The sequence below is a fragment of the Notolepis coatsorum genome, assembly GCF_963971535.1.
Source record: "Notolepis coatsorum genome assembly, chromosome: 4".
Classification (NCBI taxonomy): domain Eukaryota; kingdom Metazoa; phylum Chordata; class Actinopteri; order Aulopiformes; family Paralepididae; genus Notolepis; species Notolepis coatsorum.
In genome coordinates this window covers 12150125-12176890 of record NC_140168.1, presented here as the reverse complement: position 1 = coordinate 12176890, position 26766 = coordinate 12150125, and the positions used below count along the sequence as shown (strand labels likewise).

The 26766-nt window shown below is 42.1% G+C and overlaps 1 protein-coding gene across 1 annotated transcript in view; it reads left to right on the top strand.

Moving 5' to 3' along the window:
• LOC311227156 (DNA-directed RNA polymerases I, II, and III subunit RPABC1) overlaps positions 1–15743 on the top strand; it is a 29943-nt gene extending 14200 nt beyond the window's left edge. The window contains exons 3-7 of the mRNA XM_084312697.1: positions 6670–6785; positions 7382–7462; positions 10281–10339; positions 12044–12122; positions 15279–15743. Of these exons, the coding sequence (XP_084168823.1) occupies positions 6670–6785; positions 7382–7462; positions 10281–10339; positions 12044–12122; positions 15279–15344 (401 nt within the window). The 3' untranslated portion in view covers positions 15345–15743. The remainder of the gene's footprint in view (positions 1–6669; positions 6786–7381; positions 7463–10280; positions 10340–12043; positions 12123–15278) is intronic.
• Positions 15744–26766: the final 11023 nt, after the last annotated feature.

Genomic DNA, 26766 nt, shown 5'->3' with positions numbered 1-26766 from the left:
AATGCCACCCAAAAGGACCGAACCGAGCAGGAAGACGGTGACATCGCCCACGTTAGCAATAGTGCTTGCGAGACCGCAAGGAGCTAACGCACCGGCTAACGGGGAAGCTAATGCAGCTAACGTCGAAGCTAACGAGGAAACACCGCCGATATGGTTTACTGGGGAACTGGAGAAAGTATTCGATAGAATTCAAGCCATGATGGAACTTAAGATGAACTCTCTAAGCATCTCGGTGGAAAGACTTATCAGTGACAACCAGGCACTGGGGCAACGTGTTAAGGAAATGGAGGGAGTGCAAGCTAGCTTCGGTGATAGCCTCGACTACCTACAACAAGACCTCAGCGATCATAGGAAAGACACAGAGGAGGAGATCTGCGGTCTGAGGGAAAAGCTGGACGAATTGGAAAACAGAGGGAGAAGAAAGAATCTGCGACTGGTGGGATTCCCAGAAGGTGTGGAGGGGAAAAGCTCTATCGATTTCCTACAGGAATGGCTCCCCAAAATACTGGAGCTGGACACCGGGCAAACCATTGAGATAGAGCGGGCTCACCGTACGTTCCAACGCCGTCCCGAAGAAGGCAGCCTCCCCCGAGCCATAGTGATCCAGCTACTCCGTTTCACCGATGTGACGAGAATCCTGGACGCGGCGTGGAAAAAGAAATCACTGGCATACGGTAATTCTACTATCAAGATCTTCAAGGATATGTCCACGGCCCTCTACAAGAAGAGAAAAGCCTTCATGCCGTTGAAGAAGAAGCTACACGAGAACAACGTATCCTTCAAGCTGCTCCATCCCACTAACTTGAGCGTGGAGCTACCGGAGGGCAGACGTACTTTTACTTCTCCGGGGTCGGCAGAGACGTATCTGAGTAAGCACCACCCGGCTATGCTGAAGTGATCCAGCGGTCGTCACTCGACCATAAAGGAGCAGTAAATAAAGACACATACCAGGCAATAAGCCTCATACTCTAATTACTTTTTGAAATGTTAACCGCCGGGTAATACATGTCGTTACTGGCGACACTGGACTTGAGATGTGGTTAAGCCTCACGGGACCTTTTGTTGTGAGTTCATATTACTAAGTTTAATTTCAAGACGGTTATGTGCTAATGGGTATATGTAGGTGTACATGTTTATTCATACATGTGTGCACATTACATTTATGCATTTTAAGCGTTGATATTACCCCTGAAAAAAAAAAGATATTAAAAAAAAAGAAGGGTGTGTATATATATATATACATGTTTTGAAATGCTTAAAGGAGATGTTCGTACCCACACCTTTAATTACTTAACCTAAACCTGGTAGGGAGCCCGGCTCCGCTTGGTAGGATAGGGTATGGTACATTAAGGGGAAAAGGGAGGGGTTCAGACAGGACTGTTTTTGTGAATTGGTTTATAATGTTTACACATCTAGGTATTGTATACCATGTTTTCAGGTATCCCAGTGTCCTACTAAACAGCTATACCAACCACATGGGTGAATGACATACTCGTTTCTGAGTTGGAATATTAATGGTCTTAACCGGCAAGTTAAACGCCGTAAAGTGCTTAGCTTCATCAGAAGACATCAAATAGACGTGGCCTTCCTGCAAGAGTCTCACTTGGATGACGCAGAGCACAGTAAACTGGGGAAACAATGGCAAGGGCAAATATTTTTCTCCTCATTCACATCGTCAGCAAGGGGGGTGGCTATTCTGGTAAGAAGAGGGATCCCCTTCCAACCGAACCTAGTTGAAAAGGATAAAGGGGGAAGATATATTTTAGTCAGGGGATATATGGGAGACCAACTGGTCACTATGCTGAATGTATATGGTCCGAACCACGATGACCCTAACTTCTATGTGAACCTTTTTCTTAAAGTGACATGCGCCCCTTCAGAACTTATAATTGGTGGTGACTTTAACCTGGTATTAGACCCTGCTATGGACAGATCCTCCCCTACCCCTAAACCTTTGACCTCAGCGGCCAAGGCTCTTAAAAAAGAACTTATGGATCTTAATTTGTTGGATACATGGCGGGAGGGGCATGCATCTCAAAGGGAATACAGCTTCTACTCACACATGCACAACAGCTACTCTAGGATTGACACGTTCTTTATACATACAGCAAAACTCCATCTTGTTTCGTCCTGCGAATACTTAGCCATGACACACTCAGACCACGCCCCCCTTTTGACTAAAATAGCCTTAAGCGACTCTCACACAAACTCCAAACGCTGGAGGTTTCCTAATTTTCTAAATAACGATGAGGATTTTGTCAAATTAATTAACAAACAGTTGGACTGGTATTTATTGAGTAATAGGGGCTCGGCCTCACCAGCTATAGTCTGGGAGACCCTTAAAGCTTACATAAGAGGCTACATTATTAGTTACTCTTCCTGGAAAAAGAAACAATATCAAACCAAATTACGCTCACTAGAGTCTGATATAAAAGCGCTTGAAAATCAACACTCCCTATTACAATCACAGACCTTATTGGTTCAGATAACGGCAAAAAAGGCAGAATATAACACTATCACCTCGCGAGAGGTAGAAAACGCTATGTCAAGGTTGAAACATCGCTACTATGAGCAGGGTGACAAGGCAGGGAAACTACTAGCGTGGCAAATTAGAAGGGAGGATGCCGCTAGGTGTATTCCGGCCATTAGGGTAAGCGACAAAGGGGAGTTGACCCGGAACCCACTGCTCATAAATCGGGCCTTCTCAGACTTCTACAAGTCTCTCTACTCCTCGCAGGGGGAGAAGAGACAGGAGATGTGTGAGTTCTTGGACAACCTAGACATACCTACGATAACAAAAGGCACAAGGGGGGTCCTTGACGAGGCGATAACTAAGCAAGAAATACTAGATGCCTTATCAAAACTGACGCCAGGGAAAGCTCCAGGGCCGGACGGCTTCTCCATAGACTTCTACAAGGCATTTATTAGCAAATTGATAGACCCTCTCCTAGAAATGTTCAACTACTCTATTGAGAATGACCAACTACCTGATACCCTTGAGCAAGCTCTTATTATAGTCCTGCCAAAACCAGGGAAGGACCCTACCTTATGCGGGTCGTACAGACCAATTTCGATCCTTTCCAACGAATATAAAATATTTACTAAAATCATAGCCACTCGACTTGAGAGAGTAACCTCCTCACTTATTAATACGGACCAGACCGGTTTCATACAAAATCGCTCATTAATAGACAACGTGAGAAGATTTCTTAACTTGACGCATTGTGCCAAATCCATAGAAGACCCAGTCATAGCGATCTCGTTGGACGCGGAGAAGGCATTTGACCGAGTAGAGTGGCACTTTCTCTTCGCTGTTCTACAAAAAATGAACTTTGGCCCAAATATGCTAAGAATGATCCATATGCTGTACCTTAACCCTACAGCCAGGATACAGACCAACTCAGAGATTTCACCTTCTTTACCTCTAAGGCGCGGTACTAGGCAGGGTTGCCCTCTTTCCCCGACACTTTTTGCGCTGGTAATCGAACCCCTGGCTATAGCAATAAGGTCACATAAAGCTATTAGTGGGATCAAGGTGGGTCCTGAGAGCCATGTCATCTCTTTATACGCGGACGACATAGTCCTGTTTCTAACCAATCTCGACTCATCCATGCCTGCCCTTATGGAAACACTGTCAAAGTATAATGTAATCTCAGGCTACAAGATTAATGCACAAAAAAGCGTGGCCATGCCACTTAACTCACTAGCCGAAAAAATGCCAAGGTCCAATTTCCCCTTCCAGTGGAACTCACAATTTGTAACATATTTGGGTCTAAAAATCCCGAACCAAATAGATACAATTTTCTTACTAAATCATGACCCACTACTTAAAAAGGTGGAGAAGGACCTAGATAGATGGATGCAGCTGCCTCTCTCGCTAATCGGACGTGTGAACTGCATTAAGATGAACATCCTACCTAAATTTCTCTATCTTTTTCAAACCCTCCCTATATCTATACATAAGAACTTCTTCAAGAAATTACAAAGGATAATATCTGCATTCATATGGAGAAGGAAGGTCCCTAGAATTAAAATTAAAACCCTATATAATTCCCCCCAGTGTGGTGGACTGAAACTCCCGGACTTCCAACGCTATTACTGGGCTGCACAGACAAGGGCTCTGTGGATTTGGCAGAATGAGTCGACTAATTCCCCTGCCTGGAGACAAATAGAACAATGCCATATGATGGACGTACCGCTGGCCGGAATTCCTTTTATCAGGAAGTACCACACCCTGAAGAATTGTTCAGATAACCCATTTATTAAACACACAGCAAGAACATGGTTTGAGATTCAGACACATCTTGGTAGCTTTATTGCATTTCACAGGAAGACTCCCTTCCACAACAATCCAGCTTTGCCAGAATCACTTAGAGATGGCATCACCAAGAAGTGGTACACTCAGGGAATTAAAACTTTTGGGGACCTATTTGATAATAACATACTTATGTCCTTTGAACAGTTACGTGCCGCCTTCCACCTTCCAACTACTAATTTCTTTAAATACCTACAGGTCAGACACTTCATAGGTACAGGTCAGGGAGGAAACGCCACTCTTCCAAAACCCCTCCTCATAGATGATATTCTAAAAGGAGTTATTCACACTAGAGGCATCCTATCATTAACATATGATAGAATCCTGACCAGTACAGAAATTATACCCCTAAATGCCAAGAACAAATGGGAGCGGGACCTGGACTGTACCTTTGATGAAGATGAATGGGAATCACTATGTGAGTCTGCACTATCTTTTTCATATAACACTCGACATAAACTTATGCAATTTAACATTCTCCATAGAACCTATTTTACGCCGGAAAGACTTCACAGGATGAATGAGGCTATCTCTGACCTTTGCCCTAGGTGCTCAACGGAAACAGGTAGCCTGCTCCACATGTTCTGGGAATGTAACAAACTGAGACCTTACTGGGGCTCAATTTGGGAGACTCTCGAAGAGGTCACAGGCCTTGAGATCCCATGTACACCTAAATTAGCATTATTAGGAGACATGTCTGACATTTCTCCAGATAAGAGAGGCAAGGTGCGGATCATTAAATTGGCCATGATTGCAGGGAACAAGTGTATTGCCATGCTGTGGAAAAGTGCTGAATCCCCCCCCATGTCTATGTGGCTTAGTGAAATCTCTTCGTACATGGCATCAGAGAAAATAATGTTCAATCTTAAGAAAAAACCACGTCTCTTTGATAAATGCTGGGCTGGGTTTAGGCAATACTTAGAACAGATTACATAGTAGGTTGATGATATAGGCTATTATTGAAGCTCCCTTTTGTCTTTCTGAAGGGTATATATTGCAATGAATGATACTGTAAATGTTATTAGTTGCTCTTTGAAGAGAAAAGATGTAATGGTAGACATTTATTTGTTTGGTGTAGAAGTATGGGCACCTGTTAGAAGGGTGTAACTGGGTTTACAAAACTCTCAATGTGTAAAAAAAAAGAAAAAAACTGAATTTGTCGAGGTCCTAGTCTGGGGGGAGGGAGGGGGGGTCTGGCCGATTTTTTTTTTTTTTTTTTTTTTTTTCTCGGGGGGGGGGGGGGGGGGGGTTAATATGCATCTATTTTTCTGTAACTCGGGGAGGGGGGGGGGCAGTTGGCAGCATTTCCTTTTGTATGGTTGTTGAACTGATGCTGTTAAACTGGAAAAAAAAAAAAAATACCTATAAACATATTGTTTAAAAAAAAAATAATGAAAAGGGAACAAGGGAACTATAAAATAAATTGAAATATAAATAAACAAGGTAAAGATAGAATTGACCGTTGAAATATCAAGATAGGGCCGATATGGGCCGATATAATTTTTTCCTTTTTTTTTTTTTTAAATGTAATATTATTTTTTCTTTTTACATGTTTTGGCCTTAAATTGTTTCAAAATATCAGTAATTTCTGAAAATAAGTTACAAAAGTAAAAAAAAAGTATGCGTTTTGGAAAGTAGCTCTTTGTTTGATTATCATAAAAAAGTGTTTTCTGTGCAGAGATGTCGACATCGGTGGATGTCGGTGCCGGCCAGAACAGCAATATTAATGTCGGTTATTGGTATCGGCCACCATTTTCACATCGGTGCATCACTATTCTTTTGGATGTTATAATTTTTTCTTTATTGTTTCTGTCTGTTTAATTGTATTGTCTGAGATGTTTGTAAATCAAAAATGCAAATAAAAATATAAGTTAAAAAAAAAAAAGTGTTATGATGAGCGATGCTCTGTTGTAAATGTTATTGTATATTTTTATTGAACTATTTTATCACACTTTTTTACTCTGTCTATTCTATTTTATTATCTTTAGTATTGCCTATTTTAAAACCGAATCAAACCGCACTTTTTTACTGAATGAAACCGTAAACGTGAGAGGCCTATTGGGATGCTAGATCCTAATGTGAAAAACTGCGATTTGCCTTACCTTGCTACCTCTTTATCTTTTTTATGCTCTCTTATGCCTGTATTATTATTTTTTACTGCTGTGAAGCACTTTGAACTGCAATCTCTGTATGAAGTGCTATACAAAGAAAGTGTATTATTATTATTATTATTATTATTATTATTATTATTATTATTATTATTATTATTATTATTATTATTATTATTATTATTATTATTATTATTATTATTATTCTGTTCACACCCTCCACCTCCCTGTGTTTGTTGTCGACAGAGGAGCCCAAAGTGGGCATCAAGACCATCAAGATGTACTGCCAGCGCATGCAGGAGGAGAACATCACGCGAGCCGCCATCGTGGTCCAGATGGGCATGACGCCGTCGGCCAAACAGGTTGGTTACCGTCGTCGGTAGTGTGATAGTAAAGGGTTAACCTTCTGTAGTGTGGCAGCGAAAGGGTTAATAATAATAATTCATTTATTTTGTATAGCGCTTTTCGCAGACGATAGGCAAAAAAAACAAAGAAACATAGAACCACAGGGAACAATATGAATACACAAGAACATAGAACCGTGAGTAACAACAAAGCCAGTAGGGGAGACAGTCGGGAAGTAAGTAAGGGAAACCGAGGGGGGGGTGGGGGGGCAGGAGAGGAGAGAAGGTAGGGGAGGGAACGGGGTGGTAGGTTGGAGGAGGGTGGTTATGGGTACGGGAGGTTAAATGCTAGCGGAGAACAGGTAGGTTTTGAGTCGTGATTTGAAGGTGGAGAGTGAGGGAGAGTCTCTGATGGTCTGAGGGAGGGTGTTCCAGAGTCGGGGTGCAGCACGTGAGAAGGCCCGATCACCAAAACCTTTTGGGATGAGGGAAGCAGTGGAACAGGACCGGGTGGGGCGGTGAGGGAGAAGGAGGTCAGTCAGGTCCTTTTCAAGTCTGGCATGACGAGGAGGCTCTTAATCGTCTGTGTTGTTTGTCTCTCTCTCTCTCATCAGTCTTTAGTGGACATGGCACCCAAATACATCCTGGAGCAGTTCCTTCAACAAGAGCTTCTAATCAACATCACAGAACACGAGGTTTGTGTGTTCGTGTGGATGTGAGTGTGTTGAAACTGTATGAAGTACGGGATCTGGGCCTAGATGTACACAACTTGGCAGATTTTCCCACTAAATAGCCCTGTATACAGACACAGCTGGAAACATGTAGGACACATACCGTACTCAGATTTATAAAATTCATTGTTCACCATCGGTACACATTTCCAGTTATAAATCACAAATGCTGTCCAATGGTGCAGCACACATAAACAAGTTTAACGTCCACATCTAGTCAACTAGTGAATGTCTGTTGAAATTCCTTGTATTTGCCTGTTTTACATTTAATTTAAAATTAAAGTAATTCGATCTTGTTAACAAAATGGCAAAAGCAAATACTTGATACTTTTGGGTTGGGTTGCCTCAAGAGTCCAGCCAGAAAATATAAAAGTCTATTATTTGGAGGCAGTAGCATTGACCGCGTTCACACGGCAGAAATTTTGCTCAGGTGGGAACAGGGTGGAAAGGAATCCCAACCTGAGCATTAATAATAAAAGAGAATTCAGAGAAGATATAGTCCATTCTGAGCGGCTATATAATCAGAATCCTTTAACACTTTAACTGCCGAAGGTTAAATTCATGATATACCATCCCTTGCCAGCTCTATTTGTCTATGGAGAAGTTCCCCTTCTTTGCAGGGCTATAACTTTTTAAATTCTATTGCTAGATTGCCATTATTAGGGCCCATTCAATGTCCTATATGTATTGTTCAGGGTGTATGAACGTTAAACTCTTTCATTCACATATTCATACTAAAATATGATCTAAAGTATAAGTATGTTTTCATCTCTTTCTGCAGCTTTCTCCAGAACGTGATTTATAGCCCCAAATGCATTATATTGATGATCAAATACAGTTTGGTAGCGATCGGTGCCAGATGAAAAATTTCAAATGGACGTGCTTCTAGAAGTTTCTACGTATGACCGGATGGGCGGGGGATCGTTTATAATTCCGTGGGCAACGTTATACCATTCATCTAATGTGGGTCAAATGTTCATCATAGCAGTTAGTGTCGAACACGGTAATACTACACGCTAAAACTCACCCCAGTCTCCGCGGGCCGTTGGGCGATCAGCGTGGGGTAGACAGTTTTCCATTATGGGATGTCGAAATACCCGGTCCATTTCCAGGTTGTATAATAGTATATACGTCCAAATAACGTTGTTTATTGAGTTAGGGCGAGTGATCTATTATCGAGTGTTTCAAGATGGAGTCGCGGGAGCTATAGAGAGTGGCCGAAAGTAATATGGGTGATCACCACTTCATCCACATGACTTCCTGTTTGGCGCTTCTGCCGATCGGCCACCAGATGGCGCTCTTGAACCGCTAGAGGATTGAGAGGAGCTCAGAACTGTGTGTGAAGGCTGCAGAGGGGAAATATGATTCCGATCACAGATTTTTGAAATATTGATATCAAAGACGAGTTACGGCGTCCTAGGCAACTTGAGCATGGCTAGGAAAGATGCCTAAACACGTTTTTGGCACTTAAAGTGTTAATCTAGTAATTACTATCCCATATCCCATAACATGTTAGTTGTTGTTATGCACAAACAACTTAGATGGTTGACTGTTGAGAAAAGGTTGACTGCCAATTTACTTATATTTTCTCTGAAAGTAATTTTGACTCACAATCCATTATTTATCTTCAACAAAATAACTTGCAGCTCGGATGTTCACAGGGGCAAGTAGAGGGTTGATTAGTCTACCTGTGCAAAATCCAAAAGCATGAAAATAACTGTAATATATAGGGCTATCTGGGCACGGAACTGTCTTCCAAGTGGCATAAGCTAAATACAAGGAATAGCTAGCTTTAAGAATAAGTTGAGGGGGAGCTCCAGTAGCTCACCACGTACCGCAAGTGCTATTTCAGCGCCGTGGACAACCGTGCTCGTCACGGATCTGGGGCTGAGCGCGTTCGAATTCCGGACGGCAGCCGTGCCTTTCCCAGAGTGTCTTCCCCCCCATCTGAACCCTTTCAGCCTGCTTCTGTCGGTCGAACTTGACCAAGTATGAATGCGATAAAAAAGCGATAAACGCTAAAAGAACCAGCTGACTGGTCAAAGTAAAAAAAAAAAATAATAATAAGTTGAGATCTCACTTACAAGAGAGCCAATGAATATGAAAGAGATAATGTGTAGAGCCATGTGACATTTGTTACCTTGATGAGTTCTGTTATCGTTTGATTGTGTGTTTCTTTGGTCTGTGTGACGCACTATGTTTTAATTTTGTCAGGTTGTGAAGTTGTTTTTCGGACCCCAGGAAAACTAGCTGGCGTCTTTGCGTTAGGATCCTTGTCAATAAACAAATAACATCAATGACTTCAAAATGTTACACGCATACATGTTGTGTATAATTAGTGCTGTCAGGCGTTTCAAAAAATGTATAATTAATTACAGGATTTGTAATTAATTAATCGCATTACCATTTTAGGCCTGATATTCTATATTCTATAATCATATTTCAAATGGCATGTGTCCGGATGGCAGAATTCAGTACTGTATCTACAAAACCTTCTGTTTAATCATCTTCCATCTATTAATTTGCTTAGATTTTCCAGGTCTGGTCAATTTGAGCATGGTGTTATTCACAGTCAAAGATAAAATAAATGTTTAATTTTTAATAATTTTTTATAAATTTAGTTAATTTTCATAATGCGATAATTTGCTGTGTAATTAATTAATCTACTTAACGCGATAAACTGACAGCCCTATGTATACTATGTTTATACACCTGGCCCAAGGTCTTGATTTATTAAGTTGCGTTTTGTTCTAACTTCTGTCATTTCCACTCCTCGCTTCAGCTGGTCCCCGAGCACATCGTGATGAACAAGGAAGAGGTGCAGGAGCTGCTGTCAAGATAGTATCCTTCTAGAGTTCACCCACACGCCCACGCTACATTCCACTGGCCGACATCTCTGCCAAGAGAGGAGGAAGTAAACTAGCCGGTGATACTTAACTGTCATATTATTTCCCCTCGACACATTGAATGGTTTCAAGTTTCTCAAGTTTCTTTAATAGTTGTCATACAGAAGTACAGAATACTTTTATACAAAATGCTTCTTTCTGTTACGCTCCAGAGACTGTGCTAGACAAAAGACAAGTATAAAATTAAATTAAATAGTGTAGCATGTAAAAATAGAAGTCACGTACGTAGACACAGTGTTCAGTATATACATACCGTAATTCCTCTAATAGTAACCCCGGCTTGTATTTGTTTCAACTGTAGCGGATACCAGGCTTGTATTAGGAGGAGGCATGTATAAGAGAGAGGCCTATATTTCTAATTTTCAAACCGATCATAATGAATAAATCAACATTTTGTGTCCGTTTGAACCCAGTAAAATGTACTGGGTTCATTTATTGAAACCAAGTACTGTATGAAATACGGTAGTAAACAGTGCAATTACAGGTGGTCAAAAAAAGTTAAATAAAGTAAAATAGTGCAATCACAATACTGGTATAATAATAATAATAATAATAATAATAATAATAATAATAATAATAATAATAATAATAATAATAATAATAATAATAATAATAATAATAATAATAATTAATAATAATAACTTCGTTTTATACAATTCTGAGGTAGGCTTACTCTCTTGGTAAACATTAACACCATACCATTATATGGTATTTACTGCATATAACAACAATAACAAAATATACCCGGCTTGTATTAGGAGGCCATTAATAGAGACCCGGTTTTTAATTAAATACCGGTTACTATTAGAGGAATTACGGTATGTACAATGTTCGATGCAGAATAGAGTAACTGAGTTACCGTACAATATACAATATACTATGCAATATACTAATATACAATACTATATAGTGCAAAGCAGAAATGGGATGAGGTACAATTTACAGTAATGGATCATATCATATGAATTGTTTCCCCCTATATTGTTAGCGTACTTCATAAGTAAGTAGAGAATGAAAATGAGTGAAATAACTTAAATTTCACAGCATTTGTACAGCCATGTTTATTCACCGTGTCCATGGAAACGGCAATGAATACAGCTGGAAAGGTATGTTTTCCTTAACATTTTTTTAAAGCTCTTGTGGTACTTTGTATACATGCCACTCGAAGATATTACTGCATTTTCTTTCAAGTAAATGTGGGTCACAGAGGTCAGTTCCCGTGTCACAGTTATAAGGCACTTGCACCACGGCTGTTTCTGCAGGCTGTGTGACGTACGTAGTACGGCCGTGGGAGTGTTTTGAGTTCAAACGTACATCTTTGCTAGTGGGCGTTCTTCTTCTTACTTACTCATGATTCTACAATTTTATTGCACTGCACTATTTTACTCCGTCTATTTTATCTTACTCTTTTTTTATCATTGTCTATTTAAAACTGAATCATATCATAAACAAGGTGGCCTGTTGGGATGTTAGATCCTAATGTGAAAAACTGATCTTATATGTCATTTCTGTATGAAAGGTGCTATACAAATAAAGTTTATTATTATTATTATTACTGGCTGTATGTGTACGCACCCCAATCACATTAGTATATCTAACCTTGGCTTTCTGTGAGAATCTAGTTTCCTTAACGTGCCAGTAAACTGAAGGAGAGCCAACTGCCCAGGATCCAGGCTGGAGACCCCGTGGCCAGATACTTTGGCTTGAAGCGAGGGCAGGTGAGACACACACACACACACACACACACACACACACACACACACACACACACACACACACACATACACACATACATATACATATACACACACACACATTAGGGCTACACACTCACATACACACTTACATATACATATACACACACACACATTAGGGCTGACTCCTATTAGTCGATTAGTCGGTCTAAAGGAGCCGTAGTCGACTAGCCAACCTCTTAGTCGAATACAAAAAAATAAAAATTATAATTTTTTTTTTAAATTTTTTTTTACCATTCTTTCCGAAAGAAAAGAGGCCTAGAAGTGTGGCTAACGCTAATGGCACGCATACCAGGGGCTAACTGCCTACGAAAACAGGCACAGAGGCACTGAAAGAGGATTTCACCCTCTAGACTAGACAAATATCAAGATGTATCCATCAGTGGACCAATTGCATGCTTTTGCAGAGGACAAGGAGCCTTCAGTCGACTCCTTCAGACATTAAGCACCCCCACAGCCCAATGGAATGATAAACAAAAACAAAAATATATATATATATATATATATATTTTTTTTTTAACACTTTAACTGCCAGAAGACGAGTTTAGGCGTCCTTCCCCGCCATGCTCAAGTTGCCGAAGACGCCGTAACTCGTCTTTGATATCAATATTTCAAAAATCTGTGATCGGATTCATATTTCCCATCCGCTGGCCTGAGACCCACCAAAAAGCCCCACTGAACCCTCTAGCAGTTCAAGAGCGCCATCTGGTGGCCGATCGGCGCAATCGCCCAACAGGAAGTTACTTGGACGATGTGCTGTTCACCCATATTACTTCCGGGCACTCGGTATAGGTTCCGGCACTCTAGCTCGTCACAATACATAGCGATCCGTTGCCAATAACTCGATAAACAACATGATTTGGACGTATATACTATTATACAAGCTGGAAATGGACCGGATATTTTTACATCCCATAATGGAAAACTGTCTACCCCACGCTGATCGCCCAACGGCCCGCGGAGACTGGGGTGAGTTTTAGCGTGTAATATTTCCGTGTTCGACACTAACTGCTATGATGAACATTTGACCCACATTAGATGAATGGTATAACACTGCCCACGGAATTATAAACGCCCCCTCGCCCATCCGGTCAACATCAGATGACGTGTAGTAACTTCCAGAAGTCCGTCCAGTTGGATTTTTTTATATTGCGCCGATTGCTATCAAACTGTATTTGATCATCAATATAATGCATTTGGGGCTATAAATCACGTTCTGGAGAAAGCTGCAGAAAGAGATGAAAACATACTTATACTTTAGATCATATTTTAGTATGAATATGTGAATGAAAAAGTTTAACGTTCATACACCCTGAACAATACATATAGGACATTGAATGGGCCCTAATAATGGCAATTTAGCAATAGAATTTAAAAAGTTATAGCCCTGCAAAGAAGGGGAACTTCTCCATAGACAAATAGAGCTGGCAACCTATGGTATATCATGAATTTAGCCTTAGGCAATCAAAGTGTTAAAGGTGACATGCATTATAAATGTAATTTTTCAGTCTCTAGCATTGTATTATAGTAATAGGAGTTAGTATCAATGTGTTTTAGTGTCTAAATACCATATTGGCGGATTGCTCTGATTCAGCTCAGATCATTTCCTGCTCCAGTAAATTAGCCCATCCTGATTTGAAGGCCTGAGTAACGTTACTCAGGCTCTGGGTAGCAGACAGTGATGTGATTGGCTCTGTGGTTGTAGCTAATGCCCGCCCACAATCTACCTAGACTGACTACACAGCAGTGGAAACCACTTCCTCATACTCATACTGCGGCAGAGAAACCCACCTCTCTGCATGCACTCTGGAGGGAGAGAGAGAGAGAGATAGAGAGCATTCGGGAGCACTTGGGGGGGGGGGGCACACGGGTCATTGAAAGAAAGAAAAAAAGGAAGAGAGAGGGAGGGAGAGAGGGGGCCTTATCAATAACGGCCTGTCTTCTCTCTCTCTCTCTCTCTCTCTCTGTAACTCTCTCTCTCTCTCTGTAACTCTCTCTCTCTCTCCCACCCCCCCCCCTCTCTCTCTCTCTCTCTATCTCTCACTGTCTACCAGTCGCAGACTGTGTGGACTGACTGTCACTCAAAGTGCTTATGGGCGGAGCCAGGCCATAACAGCCTGAAATCTTGAAGCTGAAAAATGATGGTTTTGAGTACTTGATTAGAAATATAAAACAATGCATTTTTTTTTGAAAAAAAACCTTACAGATGTCTTCAATAGACTCACAGGAATTGTGTAAAGTTGCCCAAATAGTGCTAGGAATAGCAACGCATGTCCCCTTTAAATATTATACTTATTATTATTATTATTATTATTATTATTTTTTTTTTTTGTCGACTAACGGCAAATTTTGGCCAATCATAGTCGACCATCCAAATCCTTAGTCGGGGACAGCCCTACCACACATGCATGATGAGCAGGTCGGCACCTTGCATGATCGGTGTGTGAATGTGTGAGTGAATGGGTAAAATGTGAGGAATAAAATTTGATAAAAGCACTATATAAATGCAGCCATTTACTTACACATACATACATACATACATACATACATACATACATACATACATACATACATACATACATACATACATACATACATACATACATATATATACACACGCACATACACATGTGTAAACAACAGGCTCAGAGACAGTTTCTTCCCCAGAGTCATCACCACCTTGAACTCTAACTCTAACATGCACCAATAATTCACCCTGTCCCCCTCCTCCCACACTGTGCAACATCCTACCCCTCACGTGCAATATCCACAAGTGCAACACCCACCCACTACCGTCTGACACTGTGATTGTCATTTTGTATATTGTACAGTATTGTAACATTGTTTTCTTATGTTTCTCTTTTATTACTTGTGTGATTTATATTCCACTACTGCACCTTAAGTTTGAGTCCCAAATCTCGTTGTATGCCAATACAATGACCATAAAGCACAATCTAATCTAATGCATATATACACACACATACATATTACACACACACAAGTGAGACACATACACAAATAAAAAAATGCGTTGCTGACCATTATTCATTTACGGTTATGAATCCCTCTATTATTAATTATTAAGTGACACAATAATGATGTGCTCCTCTGCTGTGACAGGTGGTGAAGATCATCCGCCCCAGTGAGACCGCTGGACGCTACATCACCTACAGGCTCGTCCAGTGAGACGGCTGGACGCTACATCACCTACAGGCTCGTCCAGTGAGACGGCTGGACGCTACATCACCTACAGACTCGTCCAGTGAGACGGCTGGATGCTACATCACCTACAGACTCGTCCAGTGAGACGGCTGGATGCTACATCACCTACAGGCTCGTCCAGTGAGACGGCTGGACGCTACATCACCTACAGGCTCGTCCAGTGAGACGGCTGGACGCTACATCACCTACAGACTCGTCCAGTGAGACGGCTGGACGCTACATCATCTACAGACTCGTCCAGTAGAGACGCTCGCTCGCCTCTCGCACACTTCTTCTTGCACACACCCAATTTCGCTTTGTCATTCCTCTGTATTTTTTTTTATAACCCAGAATAATTACTCATTGGTCATTTTTGGTTTGTTTGAACTGAAAATAAGACATTAAAGCTTGTATTTCTCAGTGTGTGTGTGTGTGGCTGTCCTTTCTTGTGGAGGACAGACAGCAACTGTGTACTTACTGTATGGGACAGGCCAGGAGCTTCTACTGTGTGACCGTAGTTATACACTAGTGTCTGTGGTGTTATCGCGGTATCTGCAGGGTATTAAAAAGTCTTAAAGTATTAAATTCCCAAATCCCAATAAAATTTTTTTTTAACCTTTATTTCACCAGGTAAGAAGCTTGAGCTCTTTTTTGAGCAACACACCTGACATAAAACAACAACAACAACAACAAACAACCATACAGGACAGTAAATGAACATAGACAAAGGATAAAAAGAGCAAGCGGCAGCCCGGGAGAGCAAATGAATAGAATAGAAATACTTTTATTATCCAGAGGGAAATTTGACACTGCAAATCGCTCACATTAAACAATTAGACAGAACAAGTCACGAATAAGAATAACAAAACAAATTGCCTAAGAATAGAATAAAATTGAATAAAATATACAGTAAAAAATATACTGAAGTCTACAGTAGGTGTAATATTGCACAGTGCCGTTTCAAAGGTAAGAGTCCAGGAAGATGGTAACTGTCACCCTGTGCTCAGTGATGCAGTGAGGCACAGTGATGCATTGTATAGTCTGATGGAGGCCTGAATGAAGGACTTCCTGTGCCGTTCAGTGCTGCAATTAGGTAGTGTGAGCCTAGCATTGAACATGCTCCTGTCAGCCAAGTCTGTGTATAGTGGGTGGGAGGCGTTTTCCCTGATGGCCTGGAGCTTAGCAAGGCTCCTCCTCTCCGCCACCCTCGCTAGAGAGTCCAGCTCCACCCCAACCTCGCTACTGGCCTTCCTGACCAGCTTATCCAGCTGATATAGCTGATCAAATAGAATAGAATAGAAATACTTTTATTATCCTGTGGGAAATTTGACACCGCAAATCGCTCAACATTTAAACATTTAGACAGAACAGGTCACCAATTAGAATAATAAAACGAATCAAATCAAGTTGCCTAGGATAAGAGTAGAGTAAAATAGAATACAAATGGAATAAAATATACTCCGGTCTACAGTAGGTGTAATATTGCGCAGTGCTGTTTCAAACTAAGTCCAGGAAGATGGTAACTGCCACTCTGTGCTCTGATGCAGTGAGGCACAGTGATGCATTGTATAGTCTGATGGCTGTTGGAATGAAGGACTTCCTGTGACGTTCAGTGCTGCATTTGGGTAGTGAGCCTAGCACTGAACATGCTCCTCCTGTCAGCCAAGTCTGTGTATAGTGGGTGGGAGGGGATTTCCCTGATGGCCTGGAGCTTAGCAAGGCTCCTCCGCCACCCTCGCTAGGGAGTCCAGCTCCACGCTACTGGCCTTCCTGACCAGCTTATCCAGCCTGTTTGTGTCCCCTGCTCTCAGTCCGCTGCCCCAGCAGGTCACAGCGTACAAGAAGGCGCCCGCCACCACCAACTCAGAACATCCTCAACATCCTTGTAAAGACATTGAAGGATCTCAGCCTTCTGAGGAAGTAGAGTCGGCTCTGGCCCTTCTTGTACAGTGCCTCTGCGTGTTTTGACCCGAGATATTTGTACACCTCAACCATGTCCACATCAACTCCCCTGATGGAAACAGGGGTCACAGGTGCACTCCTCCTCCCCAGCTCCACAACCAGTTCCTTGGTCTTCGCCACATTTAGCTGCAGGTGGTTTTTATCGCACCATGTGACGAAGTCCACTACCAGTTCCCGGTATTCCCTCTCGTCACTGTCCTTTATACATCCCACTATCGCAGAGTCATCAGAAGACTTCTGAAGGTGGCAGGACTCTGACCGATAGTGGAAGTCGTTGGTGTAGACAGTGAAGAGGAAGGGAGAGAGGACTGTCCCTTGCGGGGCCCCGGTGTTGTTGACCAGTTTGTCTGACACACAGCTCCGTAGGCGCACGTACTGTGGTCTGCCCGTCAGATAGTCCACAACCCAGGACACCAGGGGGGCCTCTACCTGCATCGCCTCCAACTTCTCACCCAGCAGCCCAGGCCTTATGGTATCAAAAGCACAGGAGAAGTCAAAGAATACGACTCTGTTACATGACTATGCAAATGCTTAACCTGAGAAGCATTTGCACACTCCCATATCAGTCATTAAAAGGTCAGTAATTAGTGTTTTAAAACTGCAAAGTAATAAAAGCCCTGGAGTTTAAGAGATTTTTTAAGTCCATTCCAGATAAACGGAGCAGAGTACATGAAAGCCCTCTTCCCAAACTCAGTGCGAACTCGTGGGACTGAGGTGGATAGAAAGTCCTGAGAGCGCAAGCTGTAGGAAGAGTTTGACGCAACGGTAAGGTGTGTAGAGATAATAATGCAGGACCTGTTGCAGAGGTCTTTATTCGGCATGCAACGACACTCAATGTTTTAGTGGTACACACAGCGGTTAGTTTTTTTAGCACACACCGGAACACACACGCATGCATTGTCTCTTTAGAATCGCCGATGCGATTCGTCTCTGCGATTAACCCATCCCGTCGTCCTTCCCCCCCAAGGGCAGCCGGGAGCAGACAGGCGTCAATGTGAGCCGCGCCAGGGGACCAATCCAAGTGCTCCTGTCCGTCTTCGTCAAGGACGCCACAGCGTTAGCGATCTGTTGTTGTGCATGTTTTTCCATTGGGTTTATCTTATCGGGGGGGAAACCCTTGCGAGCACGGGGAGAACATGCAAACTCCACACAGAAAGGCCTGGGAGATACCCCACCTGGGTACCTGGCATCATGGAAACCTGGTCCCCAAGCGGGAATCGAACCCTGGACCTTCTTGCTGTGAGGCGACAGTGTTAACCACTACACCACCGTGCCGCCTTATAGAGATATAGAGGTAACAGAGTAATGCTTTATAGAGGAAGATGATGAAGCCTACAAGCAGGCAGGGACAGCCAACCTACCTTGTACAAAATGCAGAGATGAGAGAGATCTACAGCCTTAAAAGGTATATCATTAAATTTGCACTGGTATCTTTTGGAGGGGGCAGTCCAGCTGTCGGGGGGGGGGGGGGGGGGGGGAAATGAAATAATATTAAATATATGAAATCTTTTTGTATTGAAGTCTGTCTTTTGCGGGTCTACTGGGAGCTTGCAAGGAACGTGCACGAATTTAAATTGTGCAGCCGCCAATCCAGTGGCGCCCTGTGTTTTATTTCTTCTTGCTAGCATGGTCGTGAAATTGGTATTAAATTTAGCTCTATTAAAAAGTCTTACATTTAACTTCTTGAAACCTGCAGATACCCAGCCCCCTGTGCTATAATAATACAACCTCCGATAGACGATCAATGGTGAAACGTATGTTTCAACGGGAGTGGACGACATGCGAGTGAAGGGATGAAAAATTACTCTCTAATGAAGTTCTTTATAGTTTATGAAGGGAGTGGAATGAATGGTACAGGTGGGTCAGTAGAACTGGAGCGTATAAGCTGTTGGGGAGTCCAGATGAGACAGACTTGACCCATTTGGAGTCCTTCATTGAGCCTGTGGAATAGAGATAAGTAGGTGATCAACCTAAGTGGCTCCTACTGGTCTCTCTGGATGGAGCTGAGACTCGTTTGTGCTATCCATGTTGCCTGAAACACATCTGCCTGTGTAGACTTTGAGTCAGTTATATTGTGTTCCACGCCTTTAACCCTTTCACTACCACACTACAGAAGGTTAACCTTTCACTACCACACTACAGACGGTTGACCGTCTGTAGTGTGGTAGTGAAAGGGTTAACCTTCTGTAGTGTGGTTGTGAAGGGGTTATTGTCATGTGGCAGTGAAATAGTTAACCTTAGTTATTTATTGTCGCAGTGAAAGGGTTAACCGTGTGCCAGTGAAAGGGTTAAGGCGATTTGTAATCTATGTGCTATTTGTGCAAATAAAACATTGTTTACTGTTGCATTGAAGTGACTTCCCACAATTCCTTTTGATATTTCTGGCCTTTTTGGGGCCATTCTCTCTCGCTGTTTGGTTTTAGTCTTGAACCTGAGTAAATACAGCGAGACTTCACAGTAGACATTACAACATGGCATAGGAGGGTTAACGCAGCTCTAACTAATAACAATAATATTGGGTCAGGTGCGGCACTGGCACACCTACATGGAACAGACCCATCATTATATTATATAAAGGTGCTGTAAGTGGTATTTATTTGTTAAAATAAATGCTAGGTTACATTCCAACACACATCACTGATGAGTAGAGTAGAGAGAATCGTTTTTTGTCAGAGTAACATGGGTCTCCCAGTCCCTCCACTCTGCAGTAAACAGCCATCACTGATATAGAGTGTCTGGTCAGTAACATGGGTCTCCCAGTCCCTCCACTCTGCAGTAAACAGCCATCACTGATATAGAGTGTCTGGTCAGTAACATGGGTCTCCCAGTCCCTCCACTCTGCAGTAAACAGCCATCACTGATATAGAGTGTCTGGTCAGTAACATGGGTCTCCCAGTCCCTCCTGCTCTGCAGTAAACAGTCATCACTGATATAGAGTGTCTGGTCAGTAACATGGGTCTCCCAGTCCCTCCACTCTGCAGTAAACAGCCATCACTGATATAGAGTGTCTGGTCAGTAACATGGGTCTCCCAGTCCCTCCACTCTGCAGTAAACAGCCATCACTGATATAGAGTGTCTGGTCAGTAACATGGGTCTCCCAGTCCCTCCTGCTCTGCAGTAAACAGTCATCACTGATATAGAGTGTCTGGTCAGTAACATGGGTCTCCCAGTCCCTCCACTCTGCAGTAAACAGTCATCACTGATATAGTGTCTGGTCAGTAACATGGGTCTCCCAGTCCCTCCACTCTGCAGTAAACAGCCATCACTGATATAGTGTCTGGTCAGTAACATGGGTCTCCCAGTCCCTCCACTCTGCAGTGAACACAAAATAAATTTCCTGTTATCCCATTCCCACTTTATCCAATCGGGAGAGAGAACTCCACACTGCAAAAATGGTCCGACATAAATAAGAATTAAGAACTAGTTTTAAGCAAATAATGTGCTTGAAATGAGTCAAATAAACTGCCAGTCCATATTTTTTTTTTTTTTTACTTATTTCAAGAAATCTTGCCAAGGCAAATTTGCTGGCAGATTATTTTAATAGTTTCAAGCACATATTTGTTTTTATTTCTTATTTTTTCTTATTCAGACCAATAACACAAAATGTATTTTCTGTTTACTGCAGAGCGGAGGGACTGTGAGACCCATGTTACTGACCAAACTCTATATATCAATGGTGGCTGTCGGAATGTGGAGCTATATTAACAAAGAAAATACCATACAGCACTTTTAATGTTGAATGAATGAATGAATGAAAACTTTATTTAACAGATTGCAGAATGGGTACAATACAGTACGGCTCAATACATACAATTGTTAAGGGGATGCAGACCTGAGAAAGACGTTTGTCTTGTTTCCATCAGGGTCCCCCATTTTCAATTCATATAGACATTTATGACATACACAACATACATGACATTTATGGCATAGGGACATATAGGTATTTAGTACTGATACATTTGTGACATAGGCGGTATTCAAATATACAGTACTGTTACCCCTAGATCCTGACAGAGTATATACATATGATGGGGAGGGGACTGTACATTAGGAGGGGGTGGGTGGGTGGGAGGGAAATATACATACGGCGGGGAGGGAATATATACATGTGGTGGGGACAAGACTGTCTATTAGGAGGTGGTGGGGGTTTTGGGCATTTACGGTGGCCAGTTTCGAATTGCAGCCTCCCGTAGGTGCTCTTTAAGAGCGGTTTTGAATGTGGGCAGGGATTCACATTCCTTTACAGCTTTGGGTAGGGCGTTCCACATTGTTGTGGCATAATTGCGAAACGTGTTTAGTCCCTTGTTTGAGCCGAATCTGGGTTTCACATGATTTGTTGAGCTTCCTCTGGTGTAGTGGTTGTGGTATTCACGGACCTTTGGGAAGTATTTTGACATGTACATGGGCACCCCGGTCGTATAGTGTATCTTGTAGACCAGGCCCATTGCAAGTTGCTGTACTCTGTCGTCTACTCTAAGCCATCCTAGGTTGGCAAAGTGGGCAGGGGTGAGGTGGGTTCTGGGGTTCAGGTCAAGTAGTAGTCTGACCAGTTTGTTTTGTGATGTTTGTAATTTTGTTTTAAGCGCCTTTGAGGTGCTTTGGTACCATGAGGTGCACGCATAGTCATAGTACCCTTGAATGAGTGCTCCTGCCAGAGTCTTCAGGGTATTCTTGTTTACCAGAGAGGAGATCCGGTACAAGAATCTAGTTCGTTGGTTGACTTTTTTTATTACATTGGATGCCATTTTGTCACAGGAAAGATTTGCCTCTAGGATGGAACCCAGGTAGGTAATTTCGTCTTTCCTTGTGACAATATTGTCACCCACTGTAACTGAGAATCCGTCGGTCTTGCTGAGTTTGTTATTTGAACCGAAGAGAATGGACTCTGTTTTGCCCATGTGTAATGATAGTTTGTTATCAGCGAGCCATATGCAGATTTTGCCTAGTTCCGTGCTGAGGGTTTTTTCAACCTGCAATTTGTTCTTGTCAGAGACCAGCAGGGCTGAGTCGTCCGCAAACAGGAACAAATTGCAGTCACAGGCTGACGACATGTCATTTGCATAAATTAGGAAGAGTAGCGGTCCTAGTATGCTTCCTTGTGGAACACCACAGCTCACTGTGAGGGGGGGGGATAGAGTACCGTTTACCTCTACCATCTGTTCTCTCCCCTCTAGGTAGGATTGCATCCAGCTCACTGATAGGCTATCAAAACCAATTGCTTTTAGCTTGTCCATTAGAATGGAGTGATTGACAGTGTCGAAGGCCTTTTGTAGGTCCAGCATGACCATGCCGCAGTATTTGCCCGCGTCCACCTCTTGTTTGATGTGGTCGTTCAAATAGAGGAGGCATGTGTCAGTGGAGTGGGACGTTCTGAAGCCAGATTGGAATTCGTAGATTAGGTTCTTTTCCGCCAGGTACTTTTCGACCTGTTCGTAGACTATTTTCTCCATGACTTTCGAGATGGAGGTAAGAATAGAAACAGGGCGGTAGTTGCCTGGGTCTAATTTGCTGCCCTTTTTGTGTAGAGGGGTCACTCTCGCAATTTTGAAGTCCTTGGGGACGTGCCCCTGTCTTATAGAGAGGTTTATTATGTGTGTGATGACTGGGGTGATGGCGGCTGCTGCGTCTCTGAGGAATTTGGAGGGGATGTTGTCATGGCCAGTGGCCTTGTTAGGTTGGAGGGCGCTAAATTTTTTGAGTACCTCATCGGTTGTTACCATTTCAAGTTTGAAGTCGTCTTTGTGGACCCCTAGGTTTTTGTAGTATGCTACTATGTGTTCTACCCCATAATGCCCTGAGTGGGAGGGTAGTTTGTTTACCAGTGTTGTGGCTATGTTTGTGAAGAAGATGTTTAAGTAATTGGCTACATCCAGCTTGTCTGTGATGAGCGTGTTGTCCGTCTTTATGTTTATGTTTGAGAATCTGGTTTTAAGTTTTTTACTGCAGCCTAGTTGATTATTGAGTAATTTCCAAAGTTCGCGGGGTTTGTTTTTGTTTTCCTCAGTTTTGTCGTTGATGAAATTTCTTTTTGCGGTTCTGATCATGGTGTTTACGTCATTTCTTAGTCTGTTTCTTTGGATTTTTAGTTCAACCACGTGGGCTTGGAGTTCACTGTTTGAGCTTTTGGAAAGCTTTGTCTGACTTTTATGAAGTTCAGAGCATTTTTTGTCTCTGGTTTTCATAGCGGCCAGTATTTCAGTGTGCATCCATGCCTCAGCGCGATTTTTAACCCTGGTGGTTCTTATCGGTGCCATGTTGTTGAGTATTGCTGTGAATTTGGTTTTGAATCCAAGCCATGTTTCTTCAACCTGTGTACCACTGAGCTCATCTGACCAGTCCAAGCTCCCCAGTTCTAGGTTAAAGGCCTCTCTAGAGTAAGTTTTGAGGTCTCTAGATGTGACTGTTTTGTTTACAACTGTGTTTACCCATCTATGACACCTCAAACTGAGCAGTGTACCATAGTGCTGTGTCCCAAACTGCAATTCCACCATTCCTCCAACAGAGAGCACTGTCTGATTGTAAGATCAAATGCTGTATGTATGATATTCATTTGAATGGCCGCAACATTAAACTAATTTGAATGGATGGAGTTGACAAAGATATCACCGGTAATCATTATCTTAGTGGCTGCAACATTAAATTATTTTGAGTAGAGTAGACGAGATTCAGATGTATCAACAGAGATTTCTCTGAAAGGTTGCCATGTATGTGATGTGACTGATGGAGGCCATTAGAAATGTATCATAACAGTGTGATAAGTGACGCAGCGAGGTCACTCTAACTGGACTTGTGTCATCATCATCATCATCAGACAGCATCTTAAAGGTATATTTCACTTCAGTAGAACTTGTAAACATTCAACAGTCTTACCTTTATCTAAGGTCATGTACAAGTAAGCTAGCAATCACTGCTGTCCATTGTCAACAACGCCATTGATGTTGGGCTCCTCATTCTCTTCCATCATTCTGACAACAATGTCTAAATATCATATTCTATATTGTATAAGCTATATACTAACACTTTTCTGTGAAATGTTATCAGTAAAGGAACTATTTCTCACTTGAGGTGCAGTTTGACCAGTTGTCAACTTTTCACAAAATGTTGGGTAACCAAGGGTAACCACTTAGCTTCCTACCAACGTTCCACGCGAGGCAAAGATACACAGCACACCTCAAACCTATTTGACTGGATCTGCTTTTATATTTCAAAAGGTGATGAATCTGTAAAGACACATCAAGCGCCAAAGCAAACACATTGCTTCCACTCAGATTTGTCTGTTTTATTGAAATCCCTCCAAAAGTTTTAAATAACTTCCTGGGCGACCTGGCACATGCACACAATTGTGTCGTTGTTGTTTTCACATGAAGATATGTACATGTAATATATCGTGTAACTGCAGCTATGGTTAACAGTTGGTTAATATAGTTATTTATGTTTACAATTTATATGCTTATTTTGTATAATAGTAATAATACACTCAATTGCTTTTCAATGTATTTCTTATTTGTTTTGTATACGATATATATTAGTGGCACACTGTTTTTTCTATTTTATTTGTGCAATTACCACATCTCACGAGAGTTGACACCTGGTATCCGGTGACGTGGTTCCGCCTTCTCTCTCTGCATTGGACCATGAACTTGAATGGTAATGGAATTACCTGGCGTTCTAATAAGTAAAGAACAATCCATCACGCCAACGAAACAAGACAATCTTCCAAGAAACTGACAGAAGACACACTACAGTAAAGCATCGATGTTCTCATGTACTGGCACGCAGCCAATAAGGTATTGATTGATGGAGATAACAATTGTGGTATATGTATAGTGACGTTCCAACCATTGGTAATGGACTTGTGATAGTAATGGTATCTTTTGTATGCATTTGTACTCATACAGATTTTACGGTTTGGATGAAGGTTTGGATGAGGTTGGATCAAGCTTCTTCATTAAAATCAGTTCAAGAAATCAACTTGTGTTTTGCGTCGTGCCCGAGGATGTCACATGTCGTGTGTGTGTGAATAAATTCATTCATTCATTCATTCATTCAATCTGCGCAGCAGTAGTTTGTTTATAGTTTGACCCATATTGACCCCTTTCCCTGCTTATACATGTCATTTTAACATGTATTCTTTTTTGGTAATAATCATGTGGAATACCCCTTTTTTTGTGACACTTGGATCACTGTATGGATTATTGACAGTTGGAACTAAACTATATACATTACATGACTGTTGGATATACTGCCTATGGATTACTGCAGGTTGGAAGCACAATTATGAACAGCTTGAACTGTGCCGCTTCCGGTGTGTTTGTCCACAAGCTGCACAACATTGGACACAATTAAGCATTACATCACACGCAGGAGTGGTTTGTGACCAATAAACCATGCCTAGGGGTGGTTGTTAGGCCCGAGGCGCAGCCGAGGGTCGTTAGACCCCCCTAGGCATGGTTTATTGGTCACAAATCACGACTGCACGTGGTGTAAAGCTTTTATACAACTGCCAGATTCATCCAACCTTATTTCTATACAATAAACACACATTAATCGAAGATTTATTGAAAAAACCATCCGCCAGAAAAAGTAGTTCCCACAACTCCATGTGGAAGCAGCTTGAAGTGCATCCAACCAAACTAACACATCCAACTGTGTATTATTGGAATGATTGAGAGAAGTTGCCTCATGTGGAAGCAGCTTGAAGTGCATCCAACCAACTAACACATCCAACTGTGTATTATTGGAATGATTGATTGAAAATTTATTAAAACGTTTTCTTTGCCCTATAGGAAAAAAACGTTTTCTTCGCCCTATTTTTTTATTTATTTCTTTTAGCCTAAACTTAACCAGTTGGAAACCAGGGGTACAGTAATACAATTAGCAATCAACCAATCAATCAATTCAATAGACCATGCTCACTTAAAACAGCGCTGCTTCTCTCTCAGTCTGACTCCCCCGCTGTTGCAGACAGGAGTGTGTGTGTGTGTGTGTGCGTGTGTGTGTGTGTGTGTCACAGTGTGTGTGTGCGTGTGTGTGTGTATGTGTGTGTGTGTGTGTGTGTGTGTGTGTGTGTGTGTGTGTGTGTATGTGTGTGTGTGTGTTTGTGGGTACGCCAGCGTCGGACAGTGAGAGAGAACGCTGCAGTCAGTAGAAAGTAGGAAGGAAGAAATTAAAATCAATCAATTAATCTATCAATCAATCCGCGATTTTTCTTTTGTTCTAGATTGAGTCAAGACCCATCAATTACATCATCCAACATTGTTTAAAGGACTAACACATTCCCCTTGACAGAATCGCTTCATATTTAGTCGTTATGGTGCTTTCAACATAACCATTTGTTGTCCGCGATCTTGTTTTCTCCCGGAGTGAGCCGGGGAGGGTTATGTGATTCGGTTGTGGGCGGGTCCTGAGCCCAGGACCGTGGATTGTTGCCAATAAAGACGTGTGA